This window comes from Symphalangus syndactylus, chromosome 20 (assembly GCF_028878055.3).
Source record: "Symphalangus syndactylus isolate Jambi chromosome 20, NHGRI_mSymSyn1-v2.1_pri, whole genome shotgun sequence".
NCBI lineage: Eukaryota > Metazoa > Chordata > Mammalia > Primates > Hylobatidae > Symphalangus > Symphalangus syndactylus.
The window spans coordinates 56,739,482-56,757,715 of NC_072442.2; the positions used below are offsets into that span (position 1 = coordinate 56,739,482).

An 18,234-nucleotide genomic window follows, 5' to 3' on the forward strand; every position below is an offset into this window, starting at 1 on the left:
GAGAGAGCCCTTCTTCTTCCCGAACATCCTACTCTGGCCACTAGAGGGCATCTGCACTTCCTGAAACGCAGGCAGCTCCGCAAGCGTCAGAGCTCTCATAACCTTTCCTGCCTGAGGCTCCACCAACATCCTCACCTAGCTGAGCCAGTCACGCACAAGGTATGTGAGGTCCTTCAAAAATCTGAATAAAAGGGAAACTGAGATATGAAAAAATTCTAGGTGCTATAATTTTCTGTATTTAAGACCATCAATGTTATATACAGTCATGCACCACATAATGGCATCTTGGTCAACATATATACACGTATATGACTGCGGTCCGGTAAGATTTTAATGAAGCTGAAAAATTCCTCTTGCCTCTTGATATGGTGCAAGGCATTACTCTCATGCCTGTGGTGATGCTGTCACTCGCTGCACAGGTTTGTAACCTGGGAGCAATACACTAGACCATAGAGCTTATTGATCATTGAGAGTATTGATCATAGAGCATATTGATCATAGAGCGTATTGCTCCTAGGCTAAGCTAGACCATAGGGCATTTGTAGCCTAGGAACAATACTCTAGACCATAGACATAGGTTTGTGTAAATACACTCTATGCTGTTCACCTAATGATGAAATTGCCTAAGGATATATTTCTCAGAACATAACCCCATTGTGAAGTGATACATGATTGTCTATAACACTATATGCCAGGTAAATATCTATATAGGTACATGTATATTAACATGTTTTTTTATATATTTAAATATATATGTTTCCCCTTTTCTGAAATCCATCTAGAACACGTGATCCGAAACACTACCACTTCTTCACGTTTTTACACGAGGGTCCCTCCCAGCTCTTACCCCAAAACATGTGCACATGTAATACACATAAAGTGCACGTGCATGTACATATAACATGCGTAAACACAAGTGCGCGCGCACACGCACACACACACACGGAGGCTTCTGCAGGAATGCTAAGGACCACGGAAGAGAGTGTGGCTCGAGGTACTGTTACCCACTGGTTTTGACACGTGCTGCAACACTAATGAAAGTCCAGTTCCTGGAAGAAATTGGTGAAGTATCTTTAATTCTTCAAACCTTCACACTAACTATGTAGAGGCTTGTTTCTATTTGTCCTGCTGGCAAAATGAGGCAGCTTACTGCAGAGATTCCTTAAAATTCATTTGCTTTTTAAACCAACATAGGATTTATTCACCAGATCCCTCGAGCTTTCCACAGAAGCCCTAGCGCCTGCAGAGAAAGCAATGATTTTGCTGGCATTTTTTTTTCCCCCCGATTACTCAGTTCACGTTCGTGATGAAAGAGCAGATGCGTCTGCCAGGCAGCAAGGAGAAGTGGAATATGCTCCAACCCGAATAGGCGCTTTCCCCTCCCAAGCTGTGTGATTTCCACAAGCCCCACAGGCCCCAACCCCGGGTCTCAGTTTTGTATCTAGAAAAGAATGAGGCCAGAGCAGAGTGAGGCTTCTCCCATGGGCGTGTGGCCAAGTGGGTCTGGGAAGTCACAGGACTAAGCAGTGAAATTCCTGCAGTTTCCATGTCACTTCATGGTGAAGAATCTAAAACATTTTCAATAACCAATCAATACCTATTATAAAGCAAAATACACTTTTTTTTTGAGACAGAGTTTCGCTCCTGTTGCCCAGGCTGGAGTGCAATGGCACAATCTCGGCTCACTGCAACCTCTGCCTCTCGGGTTCAAGCAATTCTCCTGCCTCAGCCTCCCGAGTAGCTGGAATTACAGGTGTCCATCACCATGCCCGGCTAATTTTTTGTATTTTTAGTAGACATGGGGTTTCACCATGTTGGCCAGGATGGTTAAAAACTCCTGACCTTAGGTGATCCACTTGCCTCGGCCTCCTAAAGTGCTGGGATTACAGACAGGCATGAGCCACCGCGCCCGGCCCAAAATACATATTTCAATTCATTTTTAAAACAACGGGGGTGTTTTCACGGGAATTATAGAGGTCTCTGTTGTGTGCCTTCCAGATCCCCTCTTGGGACCAAGCCTTGGTACACCTCCAAACCTCCCCGCTTCAACCCCTGCCTCACCCTGTCCCTGCTAGCCAGGAGTGTTGGCTGCTGCAGAAGCAACGCTGCCTCCCTCTTTGGGAACAGCCTTGGCCAAAGAAAGCTGCCTCACCCAAAGGTCATACCTCTCCCCAGGAAAGCCCACATTCAACCAGCTGATGTAGGGTACAGAGGCAGAACAGCTCTGAAGGGCCCAAACTCCCTGGAGGACCGGCTGAGGCCCCCATTGCAACTTTCTTGCAGCTCAGCAGCTCAACTTCTTTCTCTGCCCAATCTGTTTCGCCTCCCTTCCTCATGGGTGCTGCTCCTGAAAGGATCTTTATAAATTCCTGCACACACATCATAGGTCTGCTTCCTGTGAACCAGACCTGTGACAGCTGCAGCAGTCCACATTCTAGGGGCAGCCCTGGCACCCCTCCCCACCCCATTCATATATCTTCTGCCTTCTGCTGCTTGATTGAGATGCATGAGGGCTCAGATCTACTCCCCGCCAAACTTCCAGGGCTGGGGGTCCCTGGGAAGTGTTCTGGATTAGGAGCCTGGGGAACCAGGCATTTCTTCCAGTTCTTTCTTTGGCTGTCTCTAGGACCTTGGGCAAGTTACCTCCCTTTTCTCTTCATTTCCTCCACTTCTTCATCTGAAAATAAAAATCTCGCCCACACCCAAGCAGATGCTGCAAATGGGTCACCCACAGGGCAGACCTGCCTCACAGGCATGCTTGGTTAGATCTGCGCAGAGTTTGAGAAAAAATGGAATCCTTGATCATTGGAAAATTGGATGTCCAACTCTAAAATCCAGTTTCCAGCTTATCTCCAACAGTCAGGAGATTGCTCACATTGGGTCTGCTTTTCTGCTTGGCAATGTTGGAGTGGGGTGCTGATGGGCCCCTGCAGTCCCCATCCTGGCCATCCATTTGTCTGGCCTCTGATGGTGTTGAGTCTTCCCACTTGGGCCAGACCAGAGGGTCTCTAAGGCTCTTCCTAACTCCAAAAAGCCTGTGAGTCCAACGGCCAGAGTTTGATTCCTTTCCTTCTGTTGTGTTTTCCGAGACCTGTGTGCTGTCAGCAAGATTAAGTCTTTTAGAAAGAGGTATCAGAGAAAGACTGCCTTTCCTCAGCCAGCGTCTTAAACACAACATCACAATTAGCAGCTGAGATGCTTCCATCTCAGCTTCTAACCTCAGCTGTGAAGCAAGCTGAGGGTTTCCAAACCGGGTCACCGTCAGAATCACAGGAGGAGCTTGCTAAAGGGGCAGATTCATAGCCAGATTCAGATTCAGCCAGTGACAGGTGAGGCCCTGGAACCTGCATCTTTAACAGGTTTCCCAGAGTTGTCCCGATGGACGGAGACCTCATACTGCACTTGAGGAAATGCCGGGCTTCATTATTTTCCAGTGGCCTCAGCAGCAAGGAGACATGGTGTCAAAGGGAGACGTGTGGAAGAACTCCACAGAGCTTAAAATCCCTGGCTCACTGTCCTCCAGAAATGAATCCCCCAGAGCAAAATGAGTCAGCCAGTTACACCGCTTAACACCAAGGGCCCTGCCCATCAGTCCAAATGCATCCATATCACGACTGCTTTGCCAATAGGTGCCTAATCCCTTGCTGGATATGGAAAGAAAGGAAGATGATTTTCTGGCCTTCGTTAAGCAGGTTGCATTTCTACAACACTCAGATTCTAGAGCAGGAACAGCAGCCCAAGACAAACCTGTCTTTCAGGAACACAATACTCACGGGTGTGTGATGCGTCCGAAGTTGCTGAAAGGACCCTGGATGCGCTGCCTCAGCTCCTGTGCCCAGCGGAGGCCGCCAGCCACGGTGGGCATGTTCTTGTGCACCGGGGAGAACCCTGGGGACACAGGGCCACAGACAGACCAAAATGAGCCTAGAGCACCTCAGCCCTCTCCGCTCGACAAACGCCTCCCGCCACGTACTCCACTTTTGCCTCATTATCTCCAGACTAAAGTCACCTGGGAGCACACTGGAGTTCCTGGGGGGTTCTGTTAAAGAGGAAGAAAGAGTGATCCTCAGACGAACACTCCCAGCCTCAGGGGACCTGGGTCCCCTGCCCAAGCTATTCTGATTTCACCGCTCTGGGAGGGGCCCAGCCATGAGTGTTTCAAGGAGTCTAACTCCTCTTGTCGCCCAGGCTGGAGTGTAGTGGCGCAATCATGGTTCACTGCAACCTCTGCCTCCCAGGTTCAGGCGATTCTCCTGTCTCAGCCTCCCGAGTAGCTGGGATTGCAGGCACCCACCACCACACCTGGCTAATTTTCGTATTTGTAGTAGAGATAGGGTTTCACCCTATTGATCAGGCTGGTCTCGAACTCAGGTGATCCACCCGCCTCAATCCCCCAAAGTGCTGGGATTACAGGCGTGAGTCGCTGCACCTGGCCACAATTGAGTGTTTTTTTTAAAAGCTCTCAAGATGACTCTAATTGAACAGTCAGGGTTGAAACACTCCCTTAAACAGACAACTCAAATCACTCTGGGTCTCAATTTTCACATCTATAAAACGGGAATAATATCTTCCCTGCTTAATTAAATTTCTGTGAGAATTCTGTAAGATGATGAATGAGGCAGGTCATGTGGATTATGCAGCCCTGGACTCGAGTCAGCACAGACTAGATATGCTTATGTTAGCCCGGGCATTGGGTTTGTCTGCTTATATTTAGTTGTCAAGATTTAACAAATGTGAGGTTTTCACTTTTTAAAGAATCTCACTTCCCAGCTTCTCTGGTAAAATGAGAAGATTAGCAAGAATCAGCTGGCATTTCTAACCAGCAACTAGAGAAGTGGCCACTTCCTTTAGTTCACCACGGGTACCACCCTTCCCTGGTGTCACCATGCTCAGTCCAGATCCATCATTTTCATTTCCTGCTTGTCCTCCATGATAGGCAAAATTCTAAGATGACCCCCAATGCCCCTCACCCTTGCATAATCCTCTCCCTTTTAAGCATGAGTCAAAACTGTGGCTATGATGAGAACGTACTCCTGTGGTCATGCTGTTATACAGCAGGAGGAAGAGGACCCTGGGTGGGCCTGACCTAATCAGGTGAGGCCTTAAAAGCAGAATGTTTTCTCTGGCTGGTGGCAGGGGAGGAAGGCAGAGATTTGATGCATAAGAGGATTTAACATCCTGTTGCTGGCTTGAAGATGGAGGTGGCTACATGGTAATGAATGCAGATGGCTTCTAGTTGTTAAGAGTGGCCCTTTGTTGACAGCCAACAGGAAATGGGGACCTCACTCCTATAGTCATGAGGAACTGGATTCTACCAATAGCGAGAAGGATGGCAGTGGATTTTTCCTCCAGAGCCTCCAGATGCAAACTCAGCCTGACTGACACCTTGATTTCAGCTTTGGGATTCTCTCTGAGTAGAGAACCCAGATGCACCATGCTGGACTCCTGACCTACAGAAGTGTGAGCTGAGGGCCAGGCGTGGTGGCTTACACCTGTAATCCCAGCACTTTGGGAGGCTGAGACAGGCAGATCATGGGGTCGAGAGTTCGAGACCAGCCTGACCAACATGATGAAACCCTGACTCTACTAAAAATACAAAAAAATTAGCCAGGCCTCGTGTCAGGCACCTGTAATCCCAGCTACTCTGGAAGCTGAGGCAGGAGAATCGCTTGAACTGGGAAGGTGGAGATTGCAATAAGCCGAGATCATGCCACTGCACTCTAGCCTGGGCAATAGAGCCAGACTCCGTCTAAAAAAAAAAAAGCGTGAGCTGAAAGACGGGTGGTGGTGTTTTAAGGTACTAAGGTCGTGGTCATTTATTACCGATATAGCTTCTGAAGGCATTTGAGTTTTCAAACTCTGTATCTGACCATAAGAAGTCATGGGGATAATCCCACATAAGGCTTGGCCAACAGATTTTCTTGGAATGACTTCCAAGTGGAGGCAATTCCTGATGACCTCACCATGAAACCTACTTGCAAGCACAGCAATCCTGTTACTCAGTTACTTAAAAGCCTTTGATAATTTCCCTTACCCTCGATCATGAATTCCAAATTCCTTAATGCGGCACTCTGAGCACTTCCCAGGCTGACCCCAAATGCCGTGGCCGAATGAGTGTCTTCTGCACACCTTGTTTGGCTGTAGGCAGACCCAGCTGATCGCCTTCCATATCCTCTCATATCTGCTCTGAAGGCCTTTGTCTCCTCTGCTTTACTGTTGATCTCCCAACTTTTAGGGCTCAGCTCAAGACTACCTTTTCCATAAGCCTGCCCTCGAATCTCCCAGTCACAATGCATCTTGTCTTGTTAAGCCTGCCCTCGAATCTCCCATCCACAATGCATCTTTGCTTGGGGAGGAAGGAAGAGTTTTAGTCTCTTGTTCTTTATTTTCTTTTCATAATAAGAAGTAAATAATTTATTTCATCAAATGGCATCATTTTTCAGATGTCAGAGGCCATTCAGTCCAATAACCACTTATCGAGCACCCACTATGTGCAAAGCACTGTGCGACTGACTATAGGAATGTATTTTATTTCTTTCTTATTTATTTTATTTTTAGAGACAGGGTCTGGCTCTGTCACCCAGGCTGGGGTGCAGTGGCAGGGTCATAGCTCCTGCAGCCTTGAACTCCCGAATTCAAGCGATACTCCCACAGCCTCCTGAGATACTAGGTACTAGAAGTTCACACCATCACTCCCAGCTTGTTACCATTCTTTATAACTCAAGTCGAGCAGTACTCAACATTCTATAAAGAACCACCTTTTTTGTTATTTTATCCCTTACCTTGACTTGCCACACTATATAGTACCCACAGGCATGCTTGGCATGTAGTAAGGACTCAATAAATGTATGTAAAACTGAAATGCATTTGTTTTGACACTCAGCATCATAATAAAAATGGAGACATCACGCCTTGGCACGGTACTGCCCTTTGGAGGGCTCCTGCTGGTTCCTCCCACCAGAAGCATGGTTGCTATGGCATTGGAAGGCATAAGAAACTTTTCTCAGGCGTGTAAACATTTATTTTCGAATGGAGGCGTGTTGAAGATTAGTCAGTGTAGCAACACGGATCAAGGGTGAACTCATACATAATGCCAAGGTCTCAGCTGAACAGAGGCGGTCAAGACTGCACCACGCTGGGTCAGCCTGCCAATCTCAGCCCCAGAAACAGGGAAAGCCATAGTTCAGAGAGCTCCCCAGTCACCCAAAGTGGTCTGGAATTTCAAGCAAGAAGGTTGTGCTTGCTCTTTTTTGAGAATGTATAGATCCATACATGGACATTTAACAAATACAAGAGGAATGAGTTGCTTCTTTCCAGTAACAGAATGTCTCCATCAAAATCCCCTTCAACAAGCCTACCAAGATCTGCTTCCTCCTGAACATGCTGACTGTAGATCGTCTTCACTGCATCCAGATCTTTGTTGAACATTTGGATGAGGACCAGGTATTTATCAGATGTATCCCTCGCTACCAGTGGTCTTTCAAGGAGGTTTCCTGCTATGTCTAGCAGCTGTAGGGAAGGTGGAGGAAAAAGAGGAAAAAAATCACAGATTAAACCTTTCCATGGTCATACAAATCCAGTGTTCTGGTTTTCCTTTATATGCCTACCACTGTAAGAAGAGTGAACAGTGTTATCGTGGAGCTGGACCTGTAATTATTCATATGTGGATGATATTCATAGTCTTTCTCCTCTCCTTTGCTTCTAACAGAGAATTCCTGTCTGCTGAGTTACCCACCCCCAGCTCTACTTGGCATAAGAATCTGGATAAACCAATAAACAAAGGGACAACTAAAGATCCCAGAAAGGTTAAGCTGAACTACATAATTAAGACCTAGAACAGGCCAGGTGCGGTGGCTCATGCCTGTAATCTCAGCACTTTGGGAGGCCAAGGTGGGTGGATCACGAGGTCAGGAGTTCGAGACCAGCCTGGCCAAATGGTGAAACCCTATCTCTACTAAAAATACAAAAATTAGCTGGGCGTGGTGGTGGGTGCCTGTAATCCCAGCTACTCAGGAGGCTGAGGCAGGGAATTGCCTGAATCTGGGAGGTGGATGTTGCAGTGAGCCAAGATGCCAAGATCGCGCCACTGCACTCCAGCCTGGGTGACAGAGCGAGACTCTGTCAAAAAAAAAAAAAAAAAAAAAAAAAAGACCTAGAACAGAAAGAAGGTGATGATGGAAAAGAAAAAGAAGTTAAGTAGGCTGGATGTTGGGGAGAATTTGAAGGGCAAAAATTTGAGAATGGGAACAAGGAAATAGTTTCTGAGAGCAGGTGCCATGAGAATGGCAGTGATGCTGACCTTGCTCTGAAAATGTGTTCCTGTGCATTCAGACTGCTCTAACCCCTCAGTGTTTCCTGGAGCAGCAAAATCAAGATGTGAAATGCTTTTAATTACTTTCTGGCTCCTAGACTGTGTTTCTTCGATTGTGATGCTTTTCTGAGATGAGGACATGTAGGACTCCAGTTATATTTAGGATGTGCCAATACACTGCTTCTAAACGTGCTTTCCATGATAACCTCTCATCTCCACCTAGTGCTTGAAGTCAGGGGGTGACGAAGTACAGCAGTGGGTAGCCAAATCTGCCCACAACTGCTAAGTGCATGGTTTTTGCATTTAAAAAAAGAATTAAAAAAATTAAAAAGAGGGCCGGGCACTCTGGCTCATGCCTATAATCCCAGCACTTTGGAAGGACGAGGCAGGCAGATCACTTGAGGCCAGGAGTTCAAGACCAGCCTGGCTAATGTGGCAAAACTCCCATCTCTACTAAAAATACCAAAAAAAAAAAAAAATTGGCGAGGCATGGTGGCGTGTGCCTGTAACCCCAGCTACTCGGGAGGCTGAGGCATGAGAATCACTCGAACCCAGGAGGCAGCGGTCGCAGTGAGTTGAGATCGCACCACTGCACTCCAGCCTAGGTGACAGAGCAAGACTCTGTCTCAAAAATAAATAAATAAAAATAACAAATAATAAAATGAAAAAGAGTATGTGACAGAAAACACATGTACCCATAGTCTAAAATATTTATTCTCTGACCTTTTGTAGAAGAAAATGTGGAACCCTTGCTTTAAGTCAATGAACATGAGAAACATGATGTAAAATTACAACCACATGTCCTGAAACTGGAAGCTGAACAGTCTGCATTTGTCTAAGACCTTATGCTCTTTATCCTATCTCCTTATTTCAGGTTGGGCCATTTTTTTGCTTCACTGGCATTCCAATCCTGGAGGGAGTGCAAGCTCTAGGAGCTGATTGGCATCAGCTCACAATCTTAGATGGCTCCTAGAAGTCCGAGGTGTCCAGGCCATGTTATGCAGAATGACCAGGTACAGAGAAAAGCCAAATATGGGGTCCTTGGCCAGATGTTTTCCAGGCCTGACAGCTTGACTGGATTTCCTTAATGATTCCAAGGCACTCTAAGGACTCTCTAAAGGTGCTAAAAAGCCTTCTATTGGGGAGGATCTAGGGTCACACTTTCCTCCACAAAACAATCACCCAGATCTCTGGAGACAGTAATAAGTAGCTCTGCCTCAATGGAAGCATAAGAGAGCAGGACTGCACTGAGTTTGGTGGCTCCCATCTTCTGTTGAGGAAGCACATGTGTGTGCACTGAGGGACCACCACAGCCAGCCTGCACCCTCTATTCACAGTCCTTGGCCTGGATGTCCTCATGGATTCATGTCCACTGAGGGGCCACCTAGTAGATGGATGATCTTACAGCAGCCACAGGGGATCCAGAGTCAGGTACTCTCTCTGGTCCCTACTCCTCAGCCTTGAAAATTTCTTCTCTGCATGAGCTTATGTCAATTGGAGATTTTGATTTTGCTTGGGGATGAAGGAAGGGTTTTAGTTTCTTGTTGGTGAGATCACCAAAAAGAGAGAAACAAAGTAGGCAGAAGGGATCGGAGGGTTATGGTTTTCCTACTAGTTCCCAAGGGCTGGGCTGGAAGCTCAGCTGAGAAGAAGAGTCAAGGTCAGAAGATAAATAATCTGCTTCTATGAGCCCTCTGAAACTCTGGGTACAAGCAGTGCTGCTTCAGTAGAGGAAAGGTCTCCTTCTACTTCTGCCCAGAACCCTACTCTACCATAAAATTTCAAGGATTGGAATTTTGGAACCCAAAGAGGCATGCCCTTGGCACACACAGACATGTTTTCATGGTGGGGACCATCAGAAGAAAAGCAACGGCAAGACTCCTTCAAGCACCTTTCTTGGCAGATAAAATTTAAAGGAGATCTGTAGACAGGTAGCAGTTGCCGTGATTTCAAAGACTTCAAAGTGACTTGAGAATACTTATGAGGGATCCCTTGAAGATTCCCGAATATCTCTGCTAGAGAGGGATCTATATGATGGGTAGGGCTGGGCATCCTTAGTGCACGAATGGAGTTTCAGCCCCACAAGTTACCTGGGCAGCAGAGTTTCAATCATCCCTGACAGTCAATAGCATACATGATCATTTTGTAGACACGTGCAAGACCTTTCTTTGGAATTGGTTCAAATGCTTGGAGAGGGGAATCTCAAAAGCCTTCCAATGTGAATTACGGTATTGATTAAAGGTTACATGTGTATATATGGTCAATGGCTAATGGAGCCTGCCGCATTTGGTTTACCAAATATTCTAGAATAGCACAGATCCATCCATCCAGGGTTTAAGCCTCTTCTACAATCGTCCCACCCATCACAGATCCTGTGTCTGAACATTTTCAGTGCCCAGAAACTGAACTACTTGCTAAAGAAGTCCATTCCATCTTAAACGGCTTTGACAGAAATCTCTTTCCTCTACTGAACCACAATGTGACTTCTTGTAACTTCTACCAACTAGTGGAACCCTTAAAGCTTTACAGAATAAGCCTCTTGATTGCTTCGTGGAAGATGTATCATGCTGCACCAAGTCTTCATGTCTCACGATGCAGTGTTCTCAGCTGTGCAGTCATTTACCTACTCATCATCTATGCCTTGTCCTAAATACATACATGTCCTTCTCCTCCATACACTTTGTACTACCTGATCTGAGCGTGAGGTGGTAAGAGCACACATCTTCTTATTCCAGTTATCGATGCCTGAAACCTATCACTCATTACCTGGGAGGTGGTTTGCTCCAGATTGCATCAACCTAGCAGCCACGGTTAAATTGCCATGGTATTGCATGGTCACGCTTTCCCTACTGATAAAGGTATGGCACCTAAAGAGATCACTACAGAAATTCTTCTTAAAAGTATTTTTACATTGTCACATTTTCAGGAAGGCATCAGTAATCAGCCCGAGAATCCCAGTTCTGCACACTTTCTTGATGTGAGAAGGATTCCCATATCCTTCTCTACTAGATTAATAAGAATAATTAATAGTTGCAGGAACAGAACAGTTGGAAAGGTATCCATATCATCCTCTGATGAGGGCTGGGGGAGTATCCAGGACCGAGTGGCTCCTGCCCCATTTACACAAACCTTAAAGGCATGCTCCAAGCCAGGTGCATCATCAAAAGTTTGAATAAAGATAGTCCCCAATCTTCGGTCAAGATCTTCTACTTTCTGGTTAAATTCAGAGACATCATTTTCAAAGTCCTGAAGAGACACCATATATATATAAGGAAAACATAATTTTCTGAAAGCCAACCCCACTATGCTCCTCACAGCTAACTTTTGTGTTTGAACTGGTTATACCAAATAATTATTTTATTTTTCTGAAATTCACCATGGCATGACTTAATTTTTAGCCATGTAGAGTTATCCTGTGGTTGCAGCATTTTTACCTAAAGGGTCCCAGCAAAATGGTGAAGTGAATTAGATGTGAGTTTGGTGTTCTTCCACCCTTTCCACGCTCCTCCGTTCTGCTTCCTGAAGCCCCTTCTCTCACTCATAACACCAGCTCTTATAACACCAGCTCTTATTACCCTGAAAACCATCGCAGCATCAACAGCCCCAGCAATGGGGCTATTTCAACATTACCACCCACTTTCCTTCCTTCCCCAAGTCAGAATTCTATTTTTCCATTGTCAGCAAACTAATCTAGCCATTAGGAGGAAAGAAAGCTATTTAAACTAATACAAACTATTTCTTCTAAATCCTTCTTAATTGGTTAGGACAGCAACTAGCCTTGTTCTTAAGATTGCCAAATTTAGCAAATAAAACTACAAGGCACTCAGTTAAATTGGAATTTCAGATAAACAAGAATTTTTTTTTTTAGTATGTCCAAATTAGTGTAGTTTATCTGGCAACCATAATGTATTTCTCTTAGAATGTAGCAATTTTCAGAGAAACATTGTTAACTCCAATCTCTAATTTGTGGAATTATTTGTTATTATTGCTTTGTAACAGTAATGCATGTGTGTGTGTGTGAAAAAAAAAAGAGTATGAAAAAATGGTCTAGTCCTACTTCCCAAACATGATGACATTGTGGTTTCTTTTTAGTTTTTAGTTTTTTCCCTGGGCAAAATCCATGGGATTATGCTTTGTTTTATTGTATTATAGAGTAGCAAATACATTGTATATAGCCTGCTTTGTGGTCCACTTTTTTTTTTTTTTTGAGATGGAGTCTCGCTCTGTCACTCAGGCTGGAGTGCAGTGGCACGATCTCGGCTCACTGCAACCTCTGCCTCCTGGGTTCAAGCAATTCTCCTGCCTCAGCCTCCCAAGTAGCTGGGATTACAGGTGTGCACCACCACGCCCAGCTAATTTTTTGTATTTTTAATAGAGACGGGGTTTCACTGTGTTAACCAGGATGGTGTACAGTCTACCTTTTTTGGGTCTACTTTTGATGAATAGAATTCTTAGAAGGCAGTATCTTCCTGGGTCTGGCCACCTAAGATTCCCCTGGATGTCTGAAGGTGCTCAGAGCAGATTGTCACCCTAATTTCTTTCTCCTTTTCCCGCACACGCTCTTAAAATTCCTCCTCCAGTAATTCTGCCATTCCTTTTTCTGAGAATTCCATTCTCTGTTTTCATACTGGCCCTTTTTCTTCTTTTTTTCTCCCTTGGGCGTGGACTTACAGGTCGAGGCTTTCCTGGGGCTACAGGTGAGACGCGGGCTCTTTGTTCCTGTCCTGGAAAATGCTTCTCTGGCCCTTTCCTTATCCTATGTGTTCTGTTAGGAACCAGGTTCAGATCAGAAAACCCAGGCTGTGGCTTCACTTACACCTCCCCGAGTCACTAATAAAATTCTGTCCAGGTGTGCCTGTTCTTCCCTTAGCAGTTTTTGCCCAAAGCTTAAAACGTTTTTCCCCCTCAGTTTTATTAAGTTATAATTGACAAATAAAAATTGTATACATGTAAGGTATACAACTTGATGTTTTGATACATGTATACACTGTGAAAAGATCACCACAATCAAGCTAATTAACATATTCATCACCTCACACAGTTACCATTTGCTATTTGTGTGCGTGGTGAGAACACTTAGGATCTACCCTTTTAGCGAATTTCCAGTACACAATACAGTTTTTCTTTTTTTTTAAATTATTTTACTGTAAGTTCTGGGATACATGTGCAGAACGTGCAGGTTTGTTACACAGGTATACATGTGCCAAGGTGGTTTGCCACAACTATTAACCCGTCATCTAGGTTTAAAGCCCCGCATGCATCGGGTATTTGTCCTAATGCTCTCCCTCCCCTTGTCCCTGAACCCCTGACAGGTCCCAGTGTGTGTTATTTCCCTCCCTGTGTCCATGTGTTCTCATTGTTCAACTCCCACTTATGAGTGAGAGAGCAAAGCAATACAGTTTTTTGTTTGTTTGTTTGTTTGAGACGGAGTCTCCCTCTATCACCAGGCTGGAGCACAGTGGCGAGACCTCGGCTCACTGCAACCTCCGTCTCCCGGGTTCAAGCGATTCTCCTGCCTCAGCCTCCTGAGTAGCTGGGACTACAGGCGCCTGCCATCACGCCTGGCTACTTTCTGTATTTTTAGCAGAGATGGGGTTTCACCATGTTGGCCAGGATGGTCTCAATCTTTTGACCTCATGACCTGCCCGCCTTGTCCTCCCAAAGTGCTGGGATTACAGGCGTGAGCCACCGCACCTGGCCCGCAATACAGTATTGTTAACCATCTTCACTATGTTGTACATTAGAGCTCCAGAAATTATTTATCATGCATAACTGAAACTTTATACTCTTTGACCACCACCTCCCCATTTCCCTCTCCCCCAGCCCCTGGCAGCCACCATTCCACTCTGCTTCTATGACTTTGACTATTTCACGTGCCTCGTATAGGTGAGACCATGAAACATTTGTCTTTCTGTGTCTGGCTTCTTTCACTGAGCTTAAAACTTTTGAAGCCACAGGGCGGCCACAGCCTCCACTGTCATGTCATACCCACCTCAGCATCTCTGAAACCCTGGTGTCATTAGTCTGGAGCAGTTAACAGTTGGAAAAGGCCTCCTTGATCTTTCTCCCAACACAATAATTAGAATCTTTCGCTTGGCACAAGGAATAATAATTTCTCCTAACACAAAGGATAATTAGCAAAACCACTGGGACCACAGAGCCAAAGGAAATACACAGGGAAAATGCAAGTCAATACCTAGACCCTACAGGTGAACGGCATCTGGGACAGAGGCGGAGCTGGCGGTTTAGCCCTTCCCAGCCCTACCGTGCTTTGGAGGTACAGGCAGTCGGAGGAGGATCCTGAGAAAAGCCTGTACATGTCTTGAAATTCCTCATGCATTTGCTGGACCTGCTGACTCAGGGCATTCCCTCTGATGCCGCTGAACTCCACCTTTCCCAGTTTGTGGAAATCCAGGGCCGTCTTCAGAAGACCCTATGGGGACAATTCACAAAAGAGTTAAAATCATCATCATTATCATAACAACAGTGGATGAGAAAAGTTGGAAACCATGGGGGCGGCGGTTGCTTAGGACATTGTGGAGTCTGATTAGTTTTGTAACCTTATTATTAGATTGGGCTGGTAAAAATAACTCTTGGTTAAACTCGATAACAAAGCAAAGAGAAAGTACAGTCTAAAATTCACGCAAACCAAAATAAATATATACGTACATAAATAAGTGAAATGTACGCTTCCACCTCTCTATGTCTTTGCAGTCTTTAACAAATAATAAAATGTAATAACAATAAAACTATTTATATAATTGGTAGCTTTATCGCTGATTTCTCTAAAATAGCTCATTTCAAATGGATCATCTTATCCAGTTCTAGAATGACAGCAATCCTAAGGGATGTTGATGGAAAAACAGAGCTGCAAAATAGTCCTGAAGACATGCCGAGAGGGTGACACTGGCCTTCTTTGCAACTTGTCTGCCAAGCAAAGACATCTGCAGGGTGCCCTTGCTGGGCGTGCACAGGATGTTACACCCTGCTGCCAGCCTGGTGGCGGTGAGTGGTTATTTACCAGCTCTGTGCTGCGCTTCTTCATCTGCTGCAGAATAATAATAACACCTTGTAGCATGATGCTGAGTGCTAAGTCAGTTAACTCAAGCCTGGGATTTAGGCCAGGTCTGCACACACAGTATCATCGCTGTTATTGATGTGGCAGTGTCCCAGGTGTGCTTGAGATCCAATGACAGGTGGATGGCACAACCCAGAAGCCTTGGGGAGGAGCCCCTCCTGAGTCCATGGAAGCTGCCTCACCTCCGATAGGATGGGAGCTTCCTCCTGAGCACGTCTAGCAGGACAGATTGAATTTATCTCTGGTGAGTACCTAAAAATCACAAAACCTCCAAACCAAGATATGGTTCTTGTCATGACTTCCAATCTGTGTGCATGTTCCTTAGGAAGGAAAGAGGAAAGTAAAAGTTCCCTTTGTGTCATTTTGGCCAACATTTGGTGCGGACTGTGGGAGGGATCCTCTGCTCTGGAGGCTTAAGGGGTGTACCCTGACACCGATGCTGTAAAATCCAGCAGGTCCTGGTACCACTGCAGGAAATCTCACTGCCCATGGCTGTTGCCATGGGTGACCCATCAGGCTAGCACAGGCTGCCTGGCTCCTTTCTCCTGCTAGGACACACCAACTCCAGCAGCAGTGACAGACGCGCTGGGAAGTGCGGACAATGGCTGGCTTTCCTCGCTTGGCCAGGAGGGCACCCACACAGATTTGGGCAGCCATCTAACAAGCCTGTTTTTGCTCAGCTATGTTTGGGCATGGCTGGTGGCAAGCAGCTGAAGTGGGAGGGGAGAGAAAAGGGAAGACACCAGCCAAGGCAGGGAAGACAGATGCCAAAACCAGAGAGGGACTTTTGCCACTAATGGTGGGAAAAGTGTCAGTCTTTCTTTAAAAATAGGTTCAACTTGATATACTGGGAAGAAAACCGAAATGAATTTTATGGAAATGAAATTGACTTCAGTAGTAATTCAAGTCTCTCGTAAAGTGCTTAGTTGTAATAGGTTTTATAGGGAGAGTCATACTTGTGCTGTGAAATGCAACCTTGGTACTCATTCTTCATAATTCTGTGGATGTCAATTTCAATTTCTAGGAAATACTTCCTAACCATTTTAAAAGGTAGATGCATTGTGATATATTTGATTACATCAGAAACCCGGATGATAATTTTGTTAGACTATTTTATTTCTCAAGAATACTTAAAGCGTGGTCTAGGGAGGTGACAGGAAGGTGTTTCATCTTCAATTTATCCTAGATATTAGCAAAATATTTATTTAACTATTCTACTTTTGGAGAAAGTCTGGTCACTTAAAAAGATAGACACTTACATTGTTTTATGTAACTTAACACACACAGTGGACAACAGATTTATCTGGGGCTCAACTCAAGGTCTTAGGCCTTTCCTCACCCTTCTATGGAAAGAGATCCACCCATCCAGCTTTTTCCCAGACTCTCTATCCCCTTCTTCTGCTTATTCAGAGCGCTTATCACACTCTGGAATTATATTGTTTGGCATTATATTATACTATTTGCTTATTTTCTGTCCAGTAAGTTGTAAATGCCCCAAACGTACCTTGATATTTCCAGTGCCTGGAAGAGTCCCTGACCCTGAACACATATTTGTTGAGTGAAGGAATGTATGCTCTTTGTTTTTGACTTGCCTATAATACTTCCAGAAAAAAAGGCAACAAGGTGATAGAGGAGCTAGGAACCCTAACCTCTGAAGAGCAGTTGGTGAAAAAAAATAGACAAGAGAAGAGAATTATAAAGAAGGACATTTCAATGTCCACAGGACCCTGGTCAAGTGCAAGGGGGAACCTTCCCTGGTGCTACAGTGAGGGCAGAATGAAGGCAAATGAGTGACTGGGACCAAGAAGTAGATGTGACCTCACCATACAGGTTGAACTTATTACATTGCTGATATGGGATCATTTTGACCTAAAAAATGGCCACTTCCTGTGGTTTCACTTAATAAAAAAACATCTAATGCTGTAGAATGGGCTACGAAGAGAGGGAGGGAGCTCTCCATCGCTGAACGGGTTTTAATAAGTTTGATGTTGGAGGCATAGTAGAAAAGATTTCTGAAGCAGCCAGGAAATTGTCTTACAACTATAGACACCAGATTTATGGCACTGACCATGGCTATATCTTTGATTAACCTTAAATCTTTGATTTAAGAATCAAAATAATTCAATTCTTAAATTATGTAAATGTAAGTTCTTTTCATTGTTTATTTAAAAGTTCTCACAAAACAGATAAAAGGCAATTTAAATCAATAAGAGGTTTAAGTGATATTTTTAAAATATCTATTTTTATTCATCACAGTACTAAACATGAAATTCATCATTTTATACACGGGCTGAAATATCCACTTCAGAGACACAACATATGGCATTGTGGAAAGAGCCTAGGATCTAGGGCCAAAACAAAACAAAGCGAAAAAAAACCCAGAGTTCACACAACTCTGGTTCCATCATTTACCAGCTATGTGGCTTAAAGCAACACACCTAACTTTTCTAAGCTTCACTTTCCTAACCTGTAGATGGGAACAATAACACTTAAGTTGCCGTGGGGTTACCAAGTTTATGGAAGGTTCCCTGTAGGACTTCACTAAAAGGCAGCCACTATAATTAACCGTGATCACTCTGATGTCATTAGATCGGGTTAATGGATATTATATGTGTAATGGGGTATAGAGGGGACATTTGGGTGCTTTTTTCAAGACAGAACAAGGAACACTGGGGTCCCAGGCTGCTTACTGGACTGATCAGGTTCTATTCTTATGAAAAAAACGTGCAGCACTTAACGGTGGTGGCAGGTGGCGGGGATGAGGGGAGGATTCAATATGTGCTCTGGCCCCTGAGATGAAGAATCAAAATCAGAGGTAATAGCAAGACCTGCCAACAGCAACCCT

The 18,234-nt window shown here is 44.9% G+C and overlaps 1 protein-coding gene across 1 annotated transcript in view; it reads right to left on the reverse strand.

Moving 5' to 3' along the window:
- DNAH9 (dynein axonemal heavy chain 9) overlaps nt 1-18,234 on the reverse strand; it is a 369,577-nt gene that overhangs the window by 323,705 nt on the left and 27,638 nt on the right. The window contains exons 7-10 of the mRNA XM_055258020.2: nt 14,577-14,744; nt 11,441-11,557; nt 7,359-7,509; nt 3,774-3,888 (exon numbers count right to left, since the gene is read on the reverse strand). Of these exons, the coding sequence (XP_055113995.2) occupies nt 3,774-3,888; nt 7,359-7,509; nt 11,441-11,557; nt 14,577-14,744 (551 nt within the window). The remainder of the gene's footprint in view (nt 1-3,773; nt 3,889-7,358; nt 7,510-11,440; nt 11,558-14,576; nt 14,745-18,234) is intronic.